We start from the raw sequence: 21,355 nt of genomic DNA, 5'->3' as shown, positions 1-21,355 counted from the left end.
ATGCCAAAAACATTCGTTGGAGAAAAGACAGCCTTTTTAACAAATAGTGCTGGGAAAACTGGTTATCCGTATATTAAAGAATGAAACTAGCCTTTATCTCACACCCTGCACAAAAATCAACTCAAAATGAATCAAACACTAAAAAAATTAGACAAGAAACAATACAACTCCTGAAAGAAAACATAAGGTCAATACTCCAATATGTAGGCTCAGGTAATGGCTTTTGCAACAGGATTCGTAAAGTTCAGAAAATAATGCCAAGAGTTAATAAATGAAACAGCATCCAATTAAAAAGCTTTTGCACACCAAAAAAAAAAATTAGAAATGTGAATAGGGGATCTACAGAATGAGAGAAAAATCTTTGCCAGCTACTCTTTTGACAGTGGACAAATATTCTAAACATATTAAGAACTCAAAAAACTTAACACCAAAAAATCCTATAATTAAAAGGGCAAATGATCTACACAGACATTTCTCAAAAGAAAAAATATGAATGGCCAAAAATATATTAAAAAGTGTTCCAACATCCTTAGCCATCAGAAAAAAATGCAAATCAAAAGTACACTGAGATTTCACCTCACCCAGTTAGGATGGCAATCATCTTGAATACAAATAACAATAATTGCTGGTGAGGATGTGGGGGTTGAGTACACTTACGTATTGCTGGTGGAACTGCAAATTGGTATAACCACTTTGGAAAGCAGGGTAGAGATTCCTTAGAAGACTAGGACTGGAACCACCATATGACCTAGCTATCACACCCCTTGATATTACTCCAAAAGAGCAAAAGTCAACATATTAGAATAGAATGATGTGTAAATACCAATGTTTATAGCAGTACAATTCATAATAACCAAGTTATGGAACCAACCTAGGTGCCTGTTAAGAGACAAATGGATAAGGAAGATATATACTCAATGGAGTTTTTATTCATCCACAAGAAAGAATTAAATCTTGCATCTCTTGCTACTTTACATGTATTGTTTCTTAGAGCTCTTTCCCATAAATCTTCTGCATGCTAGTCTTCTAGCACAGTGTATGGTTTCTGGGGAACTTGACCTAGAAAATTGTACCAGGAGAGGGCTTTGAAAGGAGTTTCTACAATGGTATTTTGGAGTTGGGTATCTCAACTGGCTGACAATGAGAACCTTGTTATAGGTAGTAAGTAGAGCACTGATAGGTAATAAGTAGAGCCCACAGCATTGTCTAGTGGTACAATTTTTAAACTTCCATTGGTGATGAACTCATAATTATTAGGACTACTTTGTGCAAAGCAGTACTTATCAGGACTATATAATCAGATGGCTCTTGCATTGTTATCAATGCATTGAAGAAAGACAATCTGAGGATAATTAACCACCAATTTAAGGTGAACTACAAAAGTCTCTTGACAGTCTGTATATCAATAAGATCATGTTAAATGAATCAGATAAGCAAGAAACAACAGGCATGGTGTAGGTCGTAGTAAGACATGTGCTCCAGAAAGTGGGAGAATAACTTTATAAAGATTAGGAGATCTACCACATTAGTGAAGGCTTTAAAGGAGTCCAAATTGTCTGAGAAACACTAGATACCCACTGCAGAGGAAAAGACAAAATTATGGTATCTAGTATCTACCACCACTAAAAGGAAGCACAAAGTCTGATGACTTCCTCACACTCAAAAGGGAGCATATTCCATGCTCAGAGCATATTCTAACCAAGTTACCAAGCAATATAGAACACTGCCACTTCAAGTGCATTCCAGAGTGAGAAAGAGCTCTGCACAGATCTAAGTTGTGGTGCAAGCAGAGGAACCATTGGCATCTAAAGTCTAATAACATGTACAGTACTAGAAGTAATGATGATGGGAAAAGATGAGTTCCTTATGGAAAGAGAGTCACAAAGTAAATCCCTAATGTCTGGAGCAAGAGCTTACTTATCACATGATAGAAACTCTATACCATTTGCTGAACAAAGCCAGCATGCTACTGTTTTAAAAGCAGAATGCCTGACCTTGAAACATCAAATGAGCTGGTGACTAGAGCTGCTTCACAAGAACTAGATTCTTTCAGACATGCCAAGTCTCAGGGTCAAGGGAGCTTAATAGAAATTCATCATAAGATGGAAGTGAATATCTGGGGTTGGGTAGAAGCATAGAAAGAAGCCATGACAGAACCTGCAAATCCAGTAAAGTTCCCTGAAGAGCTGAAAGAAAAAAAAAAAGAGAGAGAGAGAGTTTAGCTCACAGATGAGTTGTGTTGGTATATGGATGCCAATCAAAAATGGGTAGCTACTGCTCTGTAACCCTATCTAGAAGGTCCTAAAAACCAGCAATGAAAAGAAATCCTCTCAACAGGCAGAACTTCAGGCAGTAGCCCCAGGCATTTGTTTTAAATTTTCCAGAGGGTTAAGTACCTCAGGGTTAAATATATGATAGTCAGTTGGCTCTATGGGCCATGAGTATAAAGGAAGAAAGATGGGAAGATTAGAAAATAGGAAGTCTGGGAAAGAAAAAAATGTGACTAGATTTTTGGGAGTGGGCATAAAACAGTGAAGATCTTTTTAGCTCAGTTAATGTCCACCAAAGGCATCTCCCTTAGAAGACACTCTGGACAGCCACATGCACAGGATTATCCATCCAGTCAATGTCCACAGCCTCTGCTACTGGCCACCCCATGCTAGAAAATGAGCAAATGGCGTATATCAGCTATATCTATAAGCTAGAGAGAACAAGAATCTCTCATCTTCTAGGACTGTTATGTGTATCAAATTAAGTAGTTCATGGACACAGTAAAATTATCACTATGATTAGTATTCTCATTATTGCTTACTGAAGTATAAATTGCTAGAAGGCAATTTGTGAGTATATATCCAAAACCTGTAACATAATTTTTATAAGCTATGACAAATTCGTCCATGTTTTTTCTAAGGAAATAGAAATACATATAAAATGTACCCATATGGTGTTCTTATCAATGTTATTTAGACCTCCAATAGAATTAATATAATACAAATATCAACTGATTGCAGATTGGCTTAATTTATTATTTTGTGTCCTAATAACATGAAAGTGCTTAGCTATCAAAAGTTATTTTCTTACAAGATGTGTAAGTTAAAAAGCGGATCTGATGAAACAATATCATACTAACTTTGTTTCAATATATGCTTATTTATTGTAAAAAGAAAAGAAGTAATGTACAATAAAGGGACTCCTACATTCAACATCAAGTTTGGAAGGAAAATGTCCTGTTTAGTGAATGCAGAGGGAGATTCTGTTACAGAATTCTGCAAATTCAGAAATGAAAGGAAATTAGTTAAAAATAACAATACCTTTGAGAGCACCACTGGGACAGGTTGTTGAGGTGATTGTTCGGAAATCATATTGATGTTGTACCCTACAACTTTTCCTCTTGTAATATTTTCTGCTGGCTTCTCCCAGGAGACATTGAGAGAGTGCGAGGAGAGTGGAACAACTAAAGGAGGGATCATGAACACAGGCGCTATCAAAGACAAAATAACAACATCAAAACAATGAATGCTGTTCCCTATCAGTATTCAAACTTACTCACATATTTATTCTAGTTTCTGAAACACTCTCTTCTTTATAAAATACTCTGATTTGAAAAAAAAATCCAAGAATATGCTGCTATATATGAAAGATATTCACTTTTAAAAAATGCCATTGGCAAGGATGTCTTCCATTTTTGCATTATCAGCTAAGATATTTGTCATTTACAAAATAAAAATCTTAGAGGACTTTGCTTATGTTCATAAAGATAGCTAGTGCATACCTGGCTAGAAAACTCTAGAGATTATAAATATTTGAAAGAAATCTCAAAACTGAATATGACTCAGTCCAAAAAATTCAGAACAATGTATAAGGATACACTGGATTTCTCATGTACTGAAGTATCTCAGTGAACCAAATCAATGCACAAAGAGGTAAGCCTAAAATGTTTTAAATCACCCCAAAGAAATTCTCCAAGTTTTCAGTAAGTCTTGATTGAAATGTTCAAGGTACATACACACCATACATTTTCCCCCTGCCATCCTTGAGATCTTAATATGGATTTTAAATGTGCTAACCAAAGGTGTATTATCAAAGGACCTCATCGCACTTTCATTAGCCAGTGACCCATAAGATTATGAGGGTCCAGTATTGCAGTTTCACCCATTACTTTTCATTTCTGACCTTGATTTTCCCCTTCCAGAATGCCATGCCTCATCACTTGTGCTATCATGGCCCCATTATTTGTCCAAGATGGCTGGTAGTCATTAAGAGATGCTCAAGCACAATGCACATTTTATTCATGAAACGATTCCCTTGGACATCAACCTAAAGCTACCCTCATCCTCTACCGTCCTAGCAGATCATTTTAGATCAGGATTTGGGTTTCTTTGAATATCTATAGATTCAAATCATGACAAAAGTGTACTTGTTTTCTTAAAATGCTCATAAAATTTGAAATATGTGTAATATAAAGAACAAAAGATTAAAAATAGTTCATTTGCCTTAATGAAGACACCTTAAGAAAATAATTTTTTCTCTCCTTCCTTGCCATAATGCCCAATGCTTAAAAGCACACTTCTGAGTTACAGATTTTGTACTATTATATTCAATGTAAAATCTAAAAGATATGTTTTGTAAAGAGGAAAAGCTTAAAAAAGATTTGCATTGGTAACGGTTCACCATTTCATTGAACATAACTGTGGTGGATATGGAGCAAGACTTGACAAGTGGCCGACCCACTCAAGAACTAGAAAATAAGGGATATTTTGGTGAAGCACTCCCCAAAGACTATAACTACATTTAAGTCCTCTTTCTCATTAATTAATAACAAAAACGTAATTTTTTTCCCTAAAACTTTCTGCAAATTCTTTATGACCTTGAGTTACTTATATAACCAATCTATACATTTTCCCCCATGGCTCATTTATGTTTATAAAACGTGATTTTCAAAAAGCACTGTTTCGGCACTATTGACTAATTTCCGGCAGCAATTTCATTCCGGGGATTTCAATGCAGAGTTCAAAGCATTCATTTTTTTACCCGATTCTCCAGTTCTTGCTGAGATCCAGACAGAAGACGTGCTACCCGCCATATTCACAGCCAAGACCCTAAACTCGTACTCTGTGTAAGGCTCCAAGCCAGTGATGACTGTTGCTGCTTGAGGAGGCTTTAGCGCATTATCACTGGTAGATTCTGCAAATGGGTGAGGACTGAGCCAGCCACTGCTTTGAAACACTTGACTTACTTGACTTTCTTCAGTAGATCTCAATCTTTTCATGTATAATTCATACCTTATAATTATTCCTAGAAAAGTTAAATAGTGAACCAAGGTAGAATCAGACAAAGGGGATATTTGGGGGATGAAGCAAACACAGACCAGCTAAACAGTAGTGGCTTTTTGTTATTCTAACTAGTTATCCTGCCAATTTTTGAGTAATTTAGATGTAGTAATTTAGTAATCTAGATGATGGGAATTTATGAAAAACGACAAACTGTTGGGCAGATGAATATAAGAAATACTATTAAAGTCATATTCATAGGAAAAATCAACCAGAGATAAAATACAAATAACAAAATACCTATACCCTATCATAGGTGTAGTCAGCTTTTGTCAGGATGGATGGTCAGAATTTCTATCAAGGGTGGCTAGTTCTCTTTGGGAATCTGATTATTGTATCTCCTATTTGCATATTTTCAAAATTGAAGAATTTAGCTTAATTATCTGTTTAACATAAGCCCTATTTGCACAAATTTTACAGTTAATTTTTACTCAGTTTTACCAAGTAACTTAAAAAATCCTCGAAAAGGTTTTGCCATAATATATACATGATATAAATGACTAAAACCCTATAAATATGTGTTTGGCCTATATAACCAAGGGTTCAATTGTATGAACACAAAAATTAACTTAATGGAGTTAGCAAGCCTATACACATATTTTTTGTATTATTTTATATCCCTTTCTTGCTTAAAAGAGAAAATTTACTGCTTATGAGTGCCCTAACTTATGACACAGTCAAATATAATGCATTTCAGAAGTGAGCTTCCAATTATAAACATCATTTGTGCTATGGCAGATGTCATTAAGAGCAAAGATAATATTAGCCTTTTAAGAGGCAATTTAATTGAATGGAATTTGTTATGAGATTAGAAATACACTTGTTCCACTAACCAGGAGAAATAGTATCTTCTATCTTTAGGAATTATTTCTCAATTATAATATTATACAACTAAATAAATGAATATGGTTCCAGACTCTTACTGAACAATGCCAAAGGCCTACATTCTCATTCTTGTTCAAGAAAGAAAATCCAGGCCTTGAATTCTTACCATTTGGTTCCAGTGGTGGGGACCATTGTACATGAAGTTCTGTAGAACTGATTTCCCGTATCTCAGGAGGGCTCAGCCTTCTGGGAGGTGCTTGAGCTGTGGTCACCATAATGGGTAAGCTGTGCAAGCATCCCCCACTAGTACATGCCTGTACAGAAAAATGGTACCTAGTGAATGGAACCAGATTCCAGATGGTAGCTGAGGTTTCATGACCTTCATAGGGATCACATGGTTGAATGCCATCCAAAGGAACACAGGACAAAATGTATTTCTCTATAGGACCAGAATGATTAGAGAGTGTACTCCAGGTAAGTGTCACCGAATCTGAGCTAACAGGAATGGTATAGCTTAAGTTTAGATGTCCCTCTGGAATCCCTGGCTTTGTCCTGTAAGTGACAGCTGCACTCCTTGTTGAACCATGCACACTGGTGGTCTTGATGTAATATGAATATAAGGTATACGGTGACAGGGAAGTATCTAAGTAATGCTGAGTATCTGGAATGAAAAGGAACAAAAGGAAGATCATTATATTCCACAAACTGGAAAAGGCTCATTTCTAATTTCCTTCCATCATATTATTTAACTACAAACTATGCCAATCCACCCTTTTGAATAAGAGTACATTTCATATTTTCAAAAGTGAAATAAAGCTGGTTACTTTCATTATTCAGTATAATGTAAAAAAAATTGTCATTTGTAAAGAATAATTAAAAGTTTTAGCTTTGTTTTTTTCCCTTTATAATCTCCTTTTGATAGAAAGCCTAAGATTTGCAGTCTCTGAAACAGAAATAACTGCTTCTTCTGTGTAACGGGCTTACTAAATGCCAGTACCCTCGGCCAGTGGTCAGCAAACTACCAGCAAAGGGTCAAATCTGTTGCTTGGCCAACACCTTGACTGAATCCTTTCCTGATTTTCTGGCCTATATGAATTGTGTGAAATGATAAATGTTCATTATTTTTAACTGCTAAATTTTGGAAACATTTGCTATCTGCGATAAAGAATTTACATGAGAAGTTCTAGATAAAACTTCTTTGTATGAATGATTGTGAGGTCCAACAGAAGATGGGATAAAAGGAGGTTAAAAAAAGAGGGAGAAAGGAATGGACATTATCAATGTGTCTGAAATCCCCATTCACTAAAGCAACAGCCAGCATATTTTAGGGCTGTAAAAGATAAATGATAGAGTGCCTTCTGCCCGCTCCCTGGTGGCATTGTATCTGTGGATGGGGAGGAGGTCTCCATTAAGCAGATATTAAGAAAGAATGAACAGTATCAAGGACCTTATAAAAACAATTGCTGTCCTCTGTTTTCTTTCTCTTTTCCTCCTCATAACTTCTGTCTCTTTCTCTTGAGATAACTGAACCATCTCACCACTTGCTCCATTGATCTTTGATGTGTTATGGGATGAATGATAATGATATTAAAGATGGGAATGAATAATAATAAAGGTAGAAATGAAATTCCAGATTTATTAAGATAGTCTTTTTGCCTAAAACCCTATGTTAAAATCACCAGGTGATATAAATCATTATCTTATGTAGTAACAACTGTTCTCTAGTCTCCCTGGGGAAAGACTTCCCCAGAGTGACATTTAATGGCTTTTCCCCACTCATGTCATCCAACTGGAACAAAAATGCATAGGACTGTGAATTTCAGGGGTTGGAGGAGGATGCAAAGCAAGTCTGTCTTCTAAACCACCTTGCCCAGGAGAAGATATATGCCCTAATCTGGCTTTCATCAGATATAAAGATACTTTTTAACTTCCATATAACTATTATATCTCGTATTCTTTGGATTCCAAAACCAAATTTTAAAAAAGTATAATTTATTGAATACTCTGTAAACCTATAACACTGAGAAGCAACATAAACAAGAGTATTATTTTCCTCCAGACTGTTCCCTTCCCACCAATGATATGACACCTTTGAGGAAACCAAATTGGGTCTATAGCAGGAGCAACATCAGTTGCTGATGATGTACATTCCAAATGCTAACTTGACCTCTGTACTTTTTTTCTTCTGAAAGCATATGAGAATGCAAACCAATTAAATTTCATTTAGGGAAATATTGACTATATGCTTTGCAATGAAAAACAACTAATTTGAAAGATTTCAAAACTGTAATACAGTACTGCATCATCCCAGCATAGAAACTATTACCCTAGAGAATCCTGTAGTACACAGGCCAGATAGGAAGTTTCTATTTTAACAAAGAACTCTATAATGGTCTCAACCAAATGCTCAAACTTGGTTGGAAGACTACACTATTAATTTTCTTTGAAAAGTTCAATGCTTCTCCACCTATAATTCCAAATGCCTTTATTTAACCCAAGGATTTGTGTTCATTCAGCTGGATATAAGTAGTGTTTCCTTTTCATATTACACATGCTATCCATGCACTGGAAATGGAGTAATAAACATGAGGGTATTATTAGAATGGTATCAACTTCTGACAGTGTTAACCAATTGTTCTTACTGTTTAAATGCCATCATGCAGATAATTTTCACATCATTAATTACAGTGATTGTCAAGAAATGCCAGAAATGGTATTTTTAATGAAAAATACATTTTTAGGAAATAATACTTTGTTTAATAGGATTATATAAGTGTCTGATTAGTAAATGAATAGGCATTTATTATGTAACAAACTGTTATTTGGATTCTATTTTAGTACAATTCTGAAAAAGAGACAGACTGTTGCACTCATATATAATGTTCTATAAAATAGATCACAATATGTTAGTATGGAGAACATGGGTTTGAATGGTAACCTTTATAGTTTTACATTTAAATTTGCTGTCAAATTAAGCTGTGTGGAAAATAGGGTGACCCTAATTTACAACTCCAGAGATAATTTAACCAGTGGTACTGTCATCTTCAAAATCATTTTCAATATTTTTATAACTCTTCTCTTCCTCTATCACAAAAGTTTAAGTTTCAGGACACCTGGATCATGCTGATATTTGGAAGAAAATAAATATTTTAGTAGCAGGTTTTTAGGATGCTTTGCCAAGATGGCAGATGTAGACAGATGTTCATTTCCCTCTGCAATCTGCATCATGAAGTTCAGAGTTTCCATTAACTTCAAAGAAGATGTGGAACACCGAAGAGACTATTTAGAGTTTCGAGAAAGTGGTGGACGTAGCAAGCTGGATGCAAGTAATACAAAATTAGGGTCAAAATGTACCCAATTACAATAGGTACAAAATAAAACTGTATGCCATGCAGGAGTTTGAAAGTCAATTCCTATTTTAAAACAAGGCATCCTCCAATAACCATTTTAAGAAAGGTTATGGAATGTCAGTGTTTTGAGAGTTTTCTACATTTTCTAATTATGCATGTTAAAGTAGAATTTGGAAAGTTAAGTTTTAAAGGGAACAGAATGAAAACTTGAATTGAAATTCTGTTTCAAGGTTTCCTAAACTAGATTCCTAAACTAGTCTTTAGTTAAACATGACTAGAGTAAAACTCAAGAGATCACAGAGCTGTAAGGATCTCAAAATTCCTATTTCTTCATTTTGTCTTTAGGAAAGTTGTGTCTAAAACAATCGAGAAAATGTTTTTAATATCAATAGTTTCTTAATAGCTTGATCTGTACGCTCTCATTTTAAAAATCTTAAAATTTAGAAATGCAAAGATGGCCTTCCTGGCTTGTTCATATTCTTCCTCTTTCAAATAAAGTTCCTGTTGCTATGCTCTATCTTCATAAAAATAGCAATATATATGCATAATATTACATTATTTGCTTGGAAATCCTGATTTCAGATAAAGAAGACTCCTTTTTAACTTGAAAATTTAAAATCTAAATCCTTTAAAATAGAAATATCTGAGAAAAATTTTTGTGATATTTGCACACAGAAAAAAAAACTTTATATCCATGTTTTTAAGTCCTCCAGAATTTTAACTTAAAATATTATAATTCATGATAGATTTTTAGTAACTTTTAATTACCTCAATGCCATGAATATTTTTCATTAATTGAAAAGATATCATTTTGTGGGCTATCATAGCCTACAATTTAGTTAACAATATGTCAGACTTAATTTTTTATGCCATATGCCACAATTCTGAAAGATTATTGAATATTTGAATCATTTCTAATATTTGAATATTAAATATAGGTATGAACACTTTTGTGATTTTGTCTTTTTATGAACATCCACTTGAGATAAACTCCCTGAAGTATTTTTGATTAATCAAATGGTATTCAAAAAAGAAAGTTTTCTCATACATTTGAGTAAATTATTGTACATGAAAAGTTGCCCATATTAACCCACATAGACATCCCAGAAGTTTCTGAATGTTCCAGATTCTCCACACTGCTAGATGGAGTCATTTTTTTTATCCTTGAGAATTTAGTAAGCTTTTAGCATTTACTAAATAATATAACATCTCATTTTTATTGCATGTCTTTGATTACTACTTAAAATTGTAATTCTCTCTCTGCTTGAAACCCTGTGCTAAAAAAAAGAAAAAACACAACCTCAGTGACAGAGAACTTAACTAATGTATCAATTCTCAGAATATTCTATCTTTCTATCACCAAACTCTTAAACTCACTGAATGGGTATTGATCTTCAGAAATGTAGATTTCAAAACCATCCCTGAATAAACTGTAAGTAAGCCACTGGGCATTTGGAGAATCAGGTGGCCTCCAGAAGAGATTGATGGCAGAAGAACTTTGAACTTGTCCTCTGGGTGGAGGTTGCTGGGATGGAGCTAAATTACAATAGAGAGAGCATTTATTAGCAAAAGCAATCAATAGACACACATGTGAACTAAAGTAAGATATCCAGCAAAGCGGTCTTTCTGATTCAGGATTACTTTATCAAGAAGACATGTGGTTTACCAAGACATTAATAAACAAAGGGTATGCATCATGAGTTCTCTAAAACAAAGCTTTTTATCTATAAGTATAAAATAAATTTGTAGGTCAAAGCAGCTGACATATATATAGTGGAGAGGAAAACCACAATAGTTTACATCAAGCATTACTTTCTTTCCCAAGAAATCATGCAAGGATGCATAATATTTATTTTCTACTTAATTAATTTCAAAGTTGACATACATTTCATTGAAACCTGAAATTTAAGTAGCATACTTTTTGGAATTTTTATGAGGAAGTTTTCCATTTCATTAAGCACAATACCTTATCCTGCTTCACAGAACACAATGTAAAGAATAATATTAGCTGATATAAATAGCTAGAGATGTTAAATAATGTAAATTTTACCAATTAACAATTTCATATGCTATGTGAATCTACTAACTTCTATTAAAGGTGCTTTTAAGAGGTGACATAATTACTTATCGTGTGTTTAAGAACACTCATCTAACATTTCAGTGATAATTCGTATAATATATACTATGAAAATATTGTTTTCTGCCACCGTATATTTTCCTGTTTCTTCAAGGAGCCTCCACATTTTTTTTAAGCTGTAGATGGACACACATCTTTATTATTATTTATTTATTTTTATGTGCTGCTGAGGATCAAACCCGGGGCTTCACACAGGAGAGGCAAACACTCTACCACTGAGCTACAACTCCAACCCGACTCCCTAATTTTTGAGGGTAGGTTTTCTTTTCTCTTTTTTTTTTCCCCACAAAATACACAATAGAGACAAATAGCATCTCAGTGTTTTAAAGGACAATCAAGCACCAAGGTGTGTAATCCCCATCCACTTTGAACAGCATAACTTAATCAGATTTTCTCATGAATAAGATGTCAAAGGCACAGGCTACTAAGTAATCTTTTTCAACCATTAATACTTTAACAAAATTTTAAAAAGTCATTTAAATAAATAAATCCATCGAATAAATTATAAGTATTTTTATAGGAAATTATCTGAGTTCACTTGGTGACTTAGGCATGATCTCCAGAGTTAACGAGAAATTACGTTAAATTAAGTAATTTGGGGAGATTTTAATAAAAGAACTCTTTTCAAAGGATAGACCAAAAAGAGTGATGCAGTAGTTCAGAGAAGGGTAATAGTGGAGTTCTTCTACTGTGTATGTCTGAGGTTCTCAAGACTACCCTGAACCATAGGTTCACCATGAGTCTTATAGGCCACATCATAGAGTCCTACTCATGGTGAAGACTTATTACAGAATGCTATCAGCAAAAGGAAAGTCATTGGTCAAGTCCAGGGAAAACAGATGCAAGCTTCCAAGAGTCCTCTGCCAGTACTCACATTGGACATACTGAAGTGCATCGTAAAAGCTTGTGTGAAGTGTTGTCAACCAGCAGGGAAGCTCATGAGAAATTCAGGACTCAAGAGTTTTTATTGGGGGCTTTTTATGTAGGCAGCCTCTATCCGACACGTACCAAAATTTGGGGCTCTCATAAGGAAAGCAGATGTTAATAATAAACCATAGAGTTTGTACAAAAGTTTAGGTGTACTGATCCACTTATCAGTTCTGGAGAGGATGAGAACTCAAGAATTTATGAAATTCAAGTTTCCAGATGTCAACCCAGGGCCAGCCTTGTAAGCAATCCTTATGAAAGATAATCAGTTGGCCTGCTACATGAACTCTTCTTTGCATGCTATCCCTAGCCTGAAGGAGGTCCCAGGGACAGAAAAGGCTGCATGAAGAACATCACCAGACAAGAGCTGTAACTCCTGTGGAAAATACAGCTAGTTCACAGCTTCTCCTGCGCTAAGAAAGGGAGCTGGGTATTCAGTATTCTCACTTCTCTTCTCACTTGCCCACCAGATGACTAGGGGTTTCCTCCTAGGAGCTGAAGTCAACCAAATAAACTCCAAAGAGCAAGCAAGCCTGATGATACAGATCATAGAGGTTTAGAGGCCAGAGCAGGGTAAAATATGAAATAGTAAAATGAAGTCATCCTGCATACCAGGAAAGACTTTCAGCTAAGAGTTACTGAAAATTTCACCAATTAACAATTCATTAGTAACCATGAGTGACATGCTCCATTTTAAAAACATAATAAAATAACATTATAACATAGTACTTCAAGAGCACTGAATATGAATATACAAAATTACATAGATTATAATATAGGTTTCCCAAAGATAATACCACTAGATCCTAAATGAGAAATATGTATCATATTTTTAAAGAAAAATATTCAATATAACATTTTCTAAACACAGTGGAAACTCCAGATGCACACTCATGGTTCCCATTTTGTCTTATTCTTTGAAATGTACATTAAGTGGTACTCAAATTCCAACTGTCCACATATCTATTTAGATATAGGACAAGAATAGTAACAAGTTCAAAAGGACATATGATAACAAATGTTTCTGAATTTCCCTGTCCATTTTTAATTCACGGATTTGCTCTATTTGACATGGTCACTTTGGTTACACCCTGACAGTGCATTTGGTTCTTTCACTGGATTTGAACTGAGGATTTTAAATTTTGTGATTTTTTATTGAACCACAAAGAGGCATAAACTGCTTCACTAGTAGCAGTCTTAAAAAAAAAAATCTTGTAATCCATGGCCATCTAATTTTTTTTAATGATGAGTCATGATTTCATAAAAAAAAAACCTCTGCATCCAACCAGGCCCACAAGAGATTTCAGAATTACAGCAATCAAAACTGACCTTCTGACTATTTTCTGTGATGGAGGAATACTTTGGGGATGACTGAGAGAGATATTTTAATCTCATGCCAAAGGGTGTAGAAAATGATTTACGGTACATGCAAGAAAAGTCCTTCATACACATAGGCTTCAACCCAGGGGCACTTAACCACTCAGCCAAATATCCAGCCATTTTTTGTATTTTTATTTAGAGACAGTGTCTTGCTAAATTGCTGAGGCAACTTTGAATTTGTGTTCCTCCTGCTTTAGCCTTTCAAGCCACTGGGATTATAGGCAGGCATCACCATGCCCGGATACATAAGCTCTTTTCCCATATGAACTTGGTTACTTGCTATGACCATTTCCAACCATAATCTTGTTTGTCTTTACAATATAAATAAAAGTACCTGCTTGGAATTTAAAGGAGAATTTTCATAGACTTGAAGATTTAGATAATTCAACATCACTTTAAGAATAGGACTTAAAAATAGCATACTACACGGACACAGCCACTTCAATATTTATAGATGCACAATTCATAATAGCTAAACTGTGGAACCAACCTAAATGCCCCTCAATAGATGAATGGATAACGAAACTGTGGTATATATACACAATGGAAAATTACTCAGCATTAAAAGAGAATAAAATTATAGCATTTGGAGGTAAATGGATAGATGAATCAAAAAGTGTTCTGCTGTCATGTATAACTGATTAGAACTAATAAAAAATAAGCTTAAAAAAGATTGAAACTAACCTTCAAAAAAGAATAAATATTATGAAATCCTGAGCATGAGATATCTTAACCTACCCTTATGTTCTCAAAACAGAATTCTGAGAAAATGTTCAGATATACATTCATTAAAATTGCCAAGAATGATCTCTGCATATGCAAACTCTCTTTTAAGGAATAGAAGTATTACATTGTGACGAGATCCATCTGTCTGGGAACCATGAGCTTGAGTAACAGTTTGGGAACTTTGGTAGTTGCATGATTGTAGTTAAGTATGGATTAGACTCTCTGAACATTTCTCATCTATAGTAAAAGCATAATAAAGTATACTTCTTGGGGTTATTTTGAGAAGAAATTGTGTGTGTCTGTATTCATCTGTATAAATATAGTTGTATGTGTATAACTCAGCAAATATCACTTTCTTTTTCTCCACCTTCAAACTACAGAGTAAGTTCTTGTTGGTTATTACATGCTAACAATTATGAAGGGAATCTTTTGCAATAGATACACATAAATAATATTTATAATGGGAAAATTACATTCTGTCCTAATATCTTAATGAGAGAGTGCTTATACACAGATCCTACGTGGAACTCCAAATGCCAGAACACCAGAGAGTGCATGGTCACGTATCAAAGGAACAATGAATAGAAATAACAGCTGTAATTACACTATAGGTTGTGTGAGTATCCAGAGAGAAGGTGTGATGTTTTCCTTATCCAAACCCAAACTCCCAAAATGAGATAACACATAGCAATGATTGCTGGCAGAAACTCCAAACACTGAAATTCTTTGTGAGAGTCTCATTCAGCTAAAGAAGAATATAATAAATTTATGAACCATATCCTTAGTAACTATATGCAAAAGTAAACAAGAATGAGAAGGACTACTGATCTGGACCTGATTCTGCTCAACAGATGATTAGTTGGAAAGAAGGAAGGATCCAGAATATCAGATGAAAGTTCTCTCTCATCTGAGGACACTGCCCTATAAGTACAGATGCCTACATTCCCTCTATGCCATCCTTAGCTGGATCACAACCAAGTACACATTCAATGCAGGACATACCCTGTGCCTATGAGGGCACAATCCAGGAGCCCCATACAACACTTCTATTCATATCATGTTGGCCAAAAACTTAGTGGCACAGCAACTGCACAAGAATGTGACCGTGAAACCTAACTCTGTGTTCTATTGATAGGGAACAAGGGGGTAATGATGAATAAGAAAAAAATTAGGAATATCTTCCAAAGAAGAGATTTAAAATAAAATAATCACCAGAAAGTTATAAAATATATTTACAAAAAAAAGAAAATTAAGGTCTTCTGGTTATAGAAGCACATTTTGATAACACTGGATAAAATTATTACTGCTTCTGGTAGCCCCAAATCAATGCAAGGTGGGGGGAAAACATGTCAACACTTCCTCTTGACAAACCAGTAGAGCAGGAGTAGCTCAAGTCTGGGCTTGTTCCTTTGCCACCAGTTCCATGGTCAAGTACATTAATCTTGCTAGAGTAGGACTGATGAAAAGCAGCTTTAATACCAGAGAGGACTGGGGACAAAAATTCAAAGATTTGCCAGCTAAAAGTGGCAAACTCAACTGGACACAATGATGAAAATCCATAGCTTTGCTGGTCTGAGGATATGCTCCCAGCCTGCAGAAGTGGTTAGCTTACCAAAGAATAACCAGGCGATCCTAGATATGAAAGCCATTTAAGGGCTGAGGAAAGCTCTCCACAGAGCCCCAACTTTCTGAGGAACCATGAATATATGGGGGAAGCCAAGAGAATCAGTGACAAATGAAGGCCAAGGAGAGTTGAGAACTAACTGTGACTGAATGTATTCCCAGCCCATATGCATATTGATCAGCAGAAGCTGGAAGTCTTCCAGATGTCTGAAAGTATTTGAGCACAAGGATTGCCCGAATCATTGCCTGACTCAGACACAGGGGTGACCTCTCAGCAGTCAGGCTATAAGTAAAACTAAAATTAAAAAAAAAGAAACCCTCTTTAGAGACAGAACAACTACATACTGTTCCGCTATTGAGGAGACGGTTTTCTACAGTTAAGTGTTTAAAAATTACTAAAAATAATCTAACAATTTAAGTATTTTCAGCATAAAACTACAAAATGTCAAGTGAAATTTCAACCCATAGCAGCAAGGAGACACAAACTTAATGGTCCTCAATATTAAGCCTAGAAAACAAAAGAAGAAACTTGAAACCAAGAATTTTGAATCTAGAAAAAAACTAGCCACCAAAAATAAAATAAAGACATTCTCAGTTAATTAAGAAAACAAAATCATGGAAGATTCATTGTGAGCATCACTGCCCTGTAAGCTATTATTTATCTGTGTCTATAAATTTGTCTACTCTAGGTACTTAGAAGTGGAATCATACAGTATTTTTCCTTTTGTGTCCGTCTTTCTTCGAATGTCCCAAAGTTCATCCATATTGGAACATGTATCTGAATTTAATTCATTTATATGGGTGAAAAAATCCATTGTGTATTACCACATTTTCTTTATTCATTCACTCTATGATGGACACTTGGGTTTTTACTACATTTTGGTTAATGTGCATACTTCCATGAACACTGATGCACAAATACCTGTTTGGGTCCTTGCCTTCAATTCTTTGGATTATGTACTAGAAGCAGAAATTACTGGATCATAAGGAAAGTCGAAGTTTAATTTTTGAGTAACTACCAAACCATTTTCCACAGAAACTACCATTGTTTATTCCTACCACAATTCATTAAGTTCTCAATTTTTCCACATTCTCCCACCACTTTTTGCCAGTAAATCAAATGGATGTTTAAAGACTTTGATTTATATTACCCTAATAACTAATAAAGTTGAGCATCTTTTTATGTGCTTACTGGCCATGCATGTATCTTCTTTAGGAAGATATTTATTCAAGTTCTTTGCTTATTTTTCATTCAATTATTTGTTTTGGCTGTTTAGATATAATATTTCTATATTAGATATGTGATTTGTACAGATTTCCTCCCACACTGTGGGCTATACTTTCACTGTCTTGATCATATGCTTTAATGGACATTTTTAATTTTGATGCAAGCTAAAGTTACTAATTTTGTCTTTTGTTCCTATGCTTTTAGTATCACAAGAAATTCTATATAGGTTCATTGTCAAGAATGTGTGTGTGTGTGTGTGTGGCATAAAAGTCCAAGTGCATTCTTTTTAAATTGGTTTTTAATTTATATATGACAACAAAATGCATCACAATTCTTATTATACATGTAAAGCACAATTTTTCATATCTCTGGTTATATACAAAGTATATTCACACCAATTTGTGTCTTCACACATGTACTTTGGATAATAATGTCTATCACTTTCCACCGTCATTAATAACCCCATGCCCCCTCCCTTCCCCTTCAATCCCTCTGCCCTATCTAGAGTTCATCTATTCTTCCCATGCTCCCTCTCCCTGTCCCACTATGAATCAGACTCCTTATATCAAAGAAAACATTTGGGGTTTGGTTTTTGGGATTGGCTAACTTCACTTAGCATTATCTTCTCCAATGCCATCCATTTACCTTCAAATGCCACGATTTTATTCTCTTTTTTTGCTGATTAATATTCCATTGTGTATATATGTCACATTTTGTTTAGCCATTCATCTACTGAAGGGCATCTAGGTTGGTTCCACAGTTTAGCTATTGTGAATTGTGCTGCTATAAACATTGATGTGGCTATATCTCTGTAGTATGCTGTTTTTTAAGTCCTTTGGGTATAGACGGAGGAGAGAAATAGCTGGGTCAAATGGTGGTTCCATTTCCAATTTTCCAAGAAATCTCCATACTGCTTTCCATATTGGCTGCACCAATTTGCAGTCCCACCAGCAATATATGAGTGTACCTTTTTCCTCACATCCTTGGTAACACTTATTGTTATTTGTATTCATAATAGCCGCCATTCTTACTGGGGTGAGATGAAATCTTAGAGTGGTTTTGATTTGCATTTCTCTAATTGCTAGTGATGATGAACATTTTTTCATATATTTGTTGGTTGATTGTATATCATCTTCTGAGAAGTGTCTGTTCAGGTCCTTGGCCCATTTATTGATTGGGTTATTTGTTTTTTTTTTGGGGGGGGGTACTTAGCTTTTTGAGTTCTTTATATACCCTAGAAATTAGTGCTCTATCTGATGTGTGAAGGGTAAAAATTTGCTTCCAAGATATAGGCTCTCTATTCACTTCGCAGATTGTTTCTTTTGTATTCTTTTAAATATGGATATAATCAGTTTTCCCAGCATCATTTATTCAAAATACTATACTTTTTCTTCATTAAATGGTTTGGAACCCTTGCTTAAATCAATTCACCATATATGTGAGAGTTTATTTATGGACTCTCTATTTCCTTGTTTTTTTAAAATTTTATTTTTAGTTTTTTGTACCAGGGATTGAACCAGGAGTGCTGAACCACTGAACCACATCTCCAGTACTTTTTGTATTTTATTTAGAAACAAGGTCTCAATAATTTGCTTAGGGCCTCACTAAGTTGCTGAGATTGGCTTTGAACTCATGATTCTCCTACCTCAGCCTCTGGAGCTGCTGGGATTACAGGCATGTGCCAGTAGGGTTGGTTCTTCTGTTCTTCCGTTCTTCCGTTCGTCCTTCCTTTCTTCCTTCCTTCCTTTCTTCCTCCCTCCCTCCCTCCCTTCCTTCATTCCTTTCTTTTTTATTAAGGCACATTTTTATTACATCAAGCTAGATACTAAAAATGGGTCAAAACATCATAACAGATATAAACACAACCCAGAACCCAGACTACCTACCTAGAATATATCAAGACCAAGAAAAATTTACTCAATAACTTGGAAATACATATTTATTTATTTATTGGTATTGGGGATTGAACCCTGGGGCATTTAACCACTGAGTCTTATCCCCAGCCCCTTTTTGTATATTACTTAGAGACACAATTTCACTAAGTTGCTTAGGGCCTCACTAAATTTCTGAGAATGGCTTTGAACTCATGATCCTCCTGCCTCAGCCTCCTGAGCCACTTGGGGCGATACCAAGTTCTGCTTACTTTTTTTTTTTAATTGGTTCTTTTTATTTCTACATTAGGATTCATATTGATATAATTATAAAAGCATGGAATATAATTTGCTCTAATTCTGTCCTTAGTACTTCCCTTTTCCCTCCCCTTTACCTTACCTCTCCTCCATCCCCTTACTCTACAGATCTCTTTGCTATTTACTTAGAGGGTTTGTTGTTGTTGTTGTTTGTTGGTTTTAATCAGTAAGATTCACTGTGATATATTCACACATATGTATGCAGGAAAGCTAGGTCAAATTAATTCCACTCTTTCCATTATCTCATCCCTGCTTACTTCCCTTCATTCCCCTTCATCTACTCCATTGATATTTGTTCTATCATAAATGGAACACAGGTCTCACTTTTCCATTCCCTCTCTCCCCCCACCTCTCTCTTCTCCTTATTTTGAACTAGCTTCCACTATACATTTGTCTTAGAGGCAGTACCACATTGCTTTGATCACTGTAGCTTTATAGTCATAGTTTTAAATCAAGAAGTATGAATCCTGTATCTTCTTTTTCAAAATTGTTTGGCTTCTAGGGCCCCTTAGATTATATTTAAATCTGGGGATAGGTTTTTTTTTTTATTTCTGAAAAAAAATGGCATTGAGGTTCTGATAGGAATTGCCTTGAATCTATAGACTGCTTTGGGTAATATTGTCTTAGTGAAAATGTCATCCAAACATGGGATCTCTTTCCATTATTTTATATTTTCATTCAGTCTAAGGTATACAAGTTTTCCATTTTGTTGGTTAAATCTTTGATACATAGTAAATGGAATTGCTTTCCTAATTTCTTTTTCAGATGGTTCATTTCTGGTCTATAAAACACAATAAATTTTGTATTTATTTGAAAAAATAGAAAAACAATCATAAAATTCAAATTTTCCTTTTCAATTTTAACTACTTCTACCTCTCTTTCTTGTATAAATATGCTAGCTAACATAACCATTATGACGGTGAATGGCAGCCACAAAAGTAAGTATCCTTCTGTTGTGCCTAATAATAGGTGGGGGGGGGGATTTCTAGTATTTCACCATTGAATATGTAAACTATGATGCCAGTTGATTTTTTTGCATAGATGCTCAGGCAACTCAATGAGAAATGGATAATAATTTCAACAAATGTTATAAGAACATTCGGATATTTATGTACCAAAAAAATAAAAATAAAGAACTCATATGCTTACCTCATGATGTACGCAAAATTAGTTCAAAACATTTCAGAAGCAGGTGTGTGTGTATGTGCACACTCACACACACTTAAAATGTCAAACATTAAGGAGAAAACACTGAGAAAATTTTTGTTCCATTGGTGAAGCAAAGATTTCTTAGATTAGACATAAAAACATGATCCATGAAGAAAAAACTTGCTAAATTAGACTTCATAAGAATAAAAAGTTTGAATTCTTTAAAATGTATCATTAAGAATATGAAAAAAGAATTCACATCATTGTAGGAAATATTTGCAAGTTGTATCTCAAATATGTAAGAAATTCTTTAACTCAATAAGAAGATAACTCATAAAACATGAGCATAAGAATTGAGAGACACTTGACAACACACACAAAAAGTTGCTTGACAAGATTATTCATTTGGAAAAATACAAATGACCAATGTGAGATACCACAGCACACTCACCAAATGGCAATAATAAAACAATATTGAATGTTGTTGAAAC

General features: G+C 34.7%; 1 protein-coding gene across 1 annotated transcript in view; it reads right to left on the bottom strand.

Moving 5' to 3' along the window:
- USH2A (usherin) overlaps nucleotides 1-21,355 on the bottom strand; it is a gene marked incomplete at its 3' end in the record, with an annotated part of 798,897 nt that overhangs the window by 541,170 nt on the left and 236,372 nt on the right. The window contains exons 16-19 of the mRNA XM_081297837.1: nucleotides 10,883-11,041; nucleotides 6,322-6,816; nucleotides 5,032-5,295; nucleotides 3,312-3,481 (exon numbers count right to left, since the gene is read on the bottom strand). Of these exons, the coding sequence (XP_081153963.1) occupies nucleotides 3,312-3,481; nucleotides 5,032-5,295; nucleotides 6,322-6,816; nucleotides 10,883-11,041 (1,088 nt within the window). The remainder of the gene's footprint in view (nucleotides 1-3,311; nucleotides 3,482-5,031; nucleotides 5,296-6,321; nucleotides 6,817-10,882; nucleotides 11,042-21,355) is intronic.

The sequence above is a fragment of the Spermophilus citellus genome (assembly GCF_964194105.1).
Source record: "Spermophilus citellus genome assembly, chromosome: 6".
NCBI lineage: Eukaryota > Metazoa > Chordata > Mammalia > Rodentia > Sciuridae > Spermophilus > Spermophilus citellus.
The sequence above is the reverse complement of the archived record's forward strand: the minus strand, read 5'-3'. Positions and strand labels throughout refer to the sequence as shown.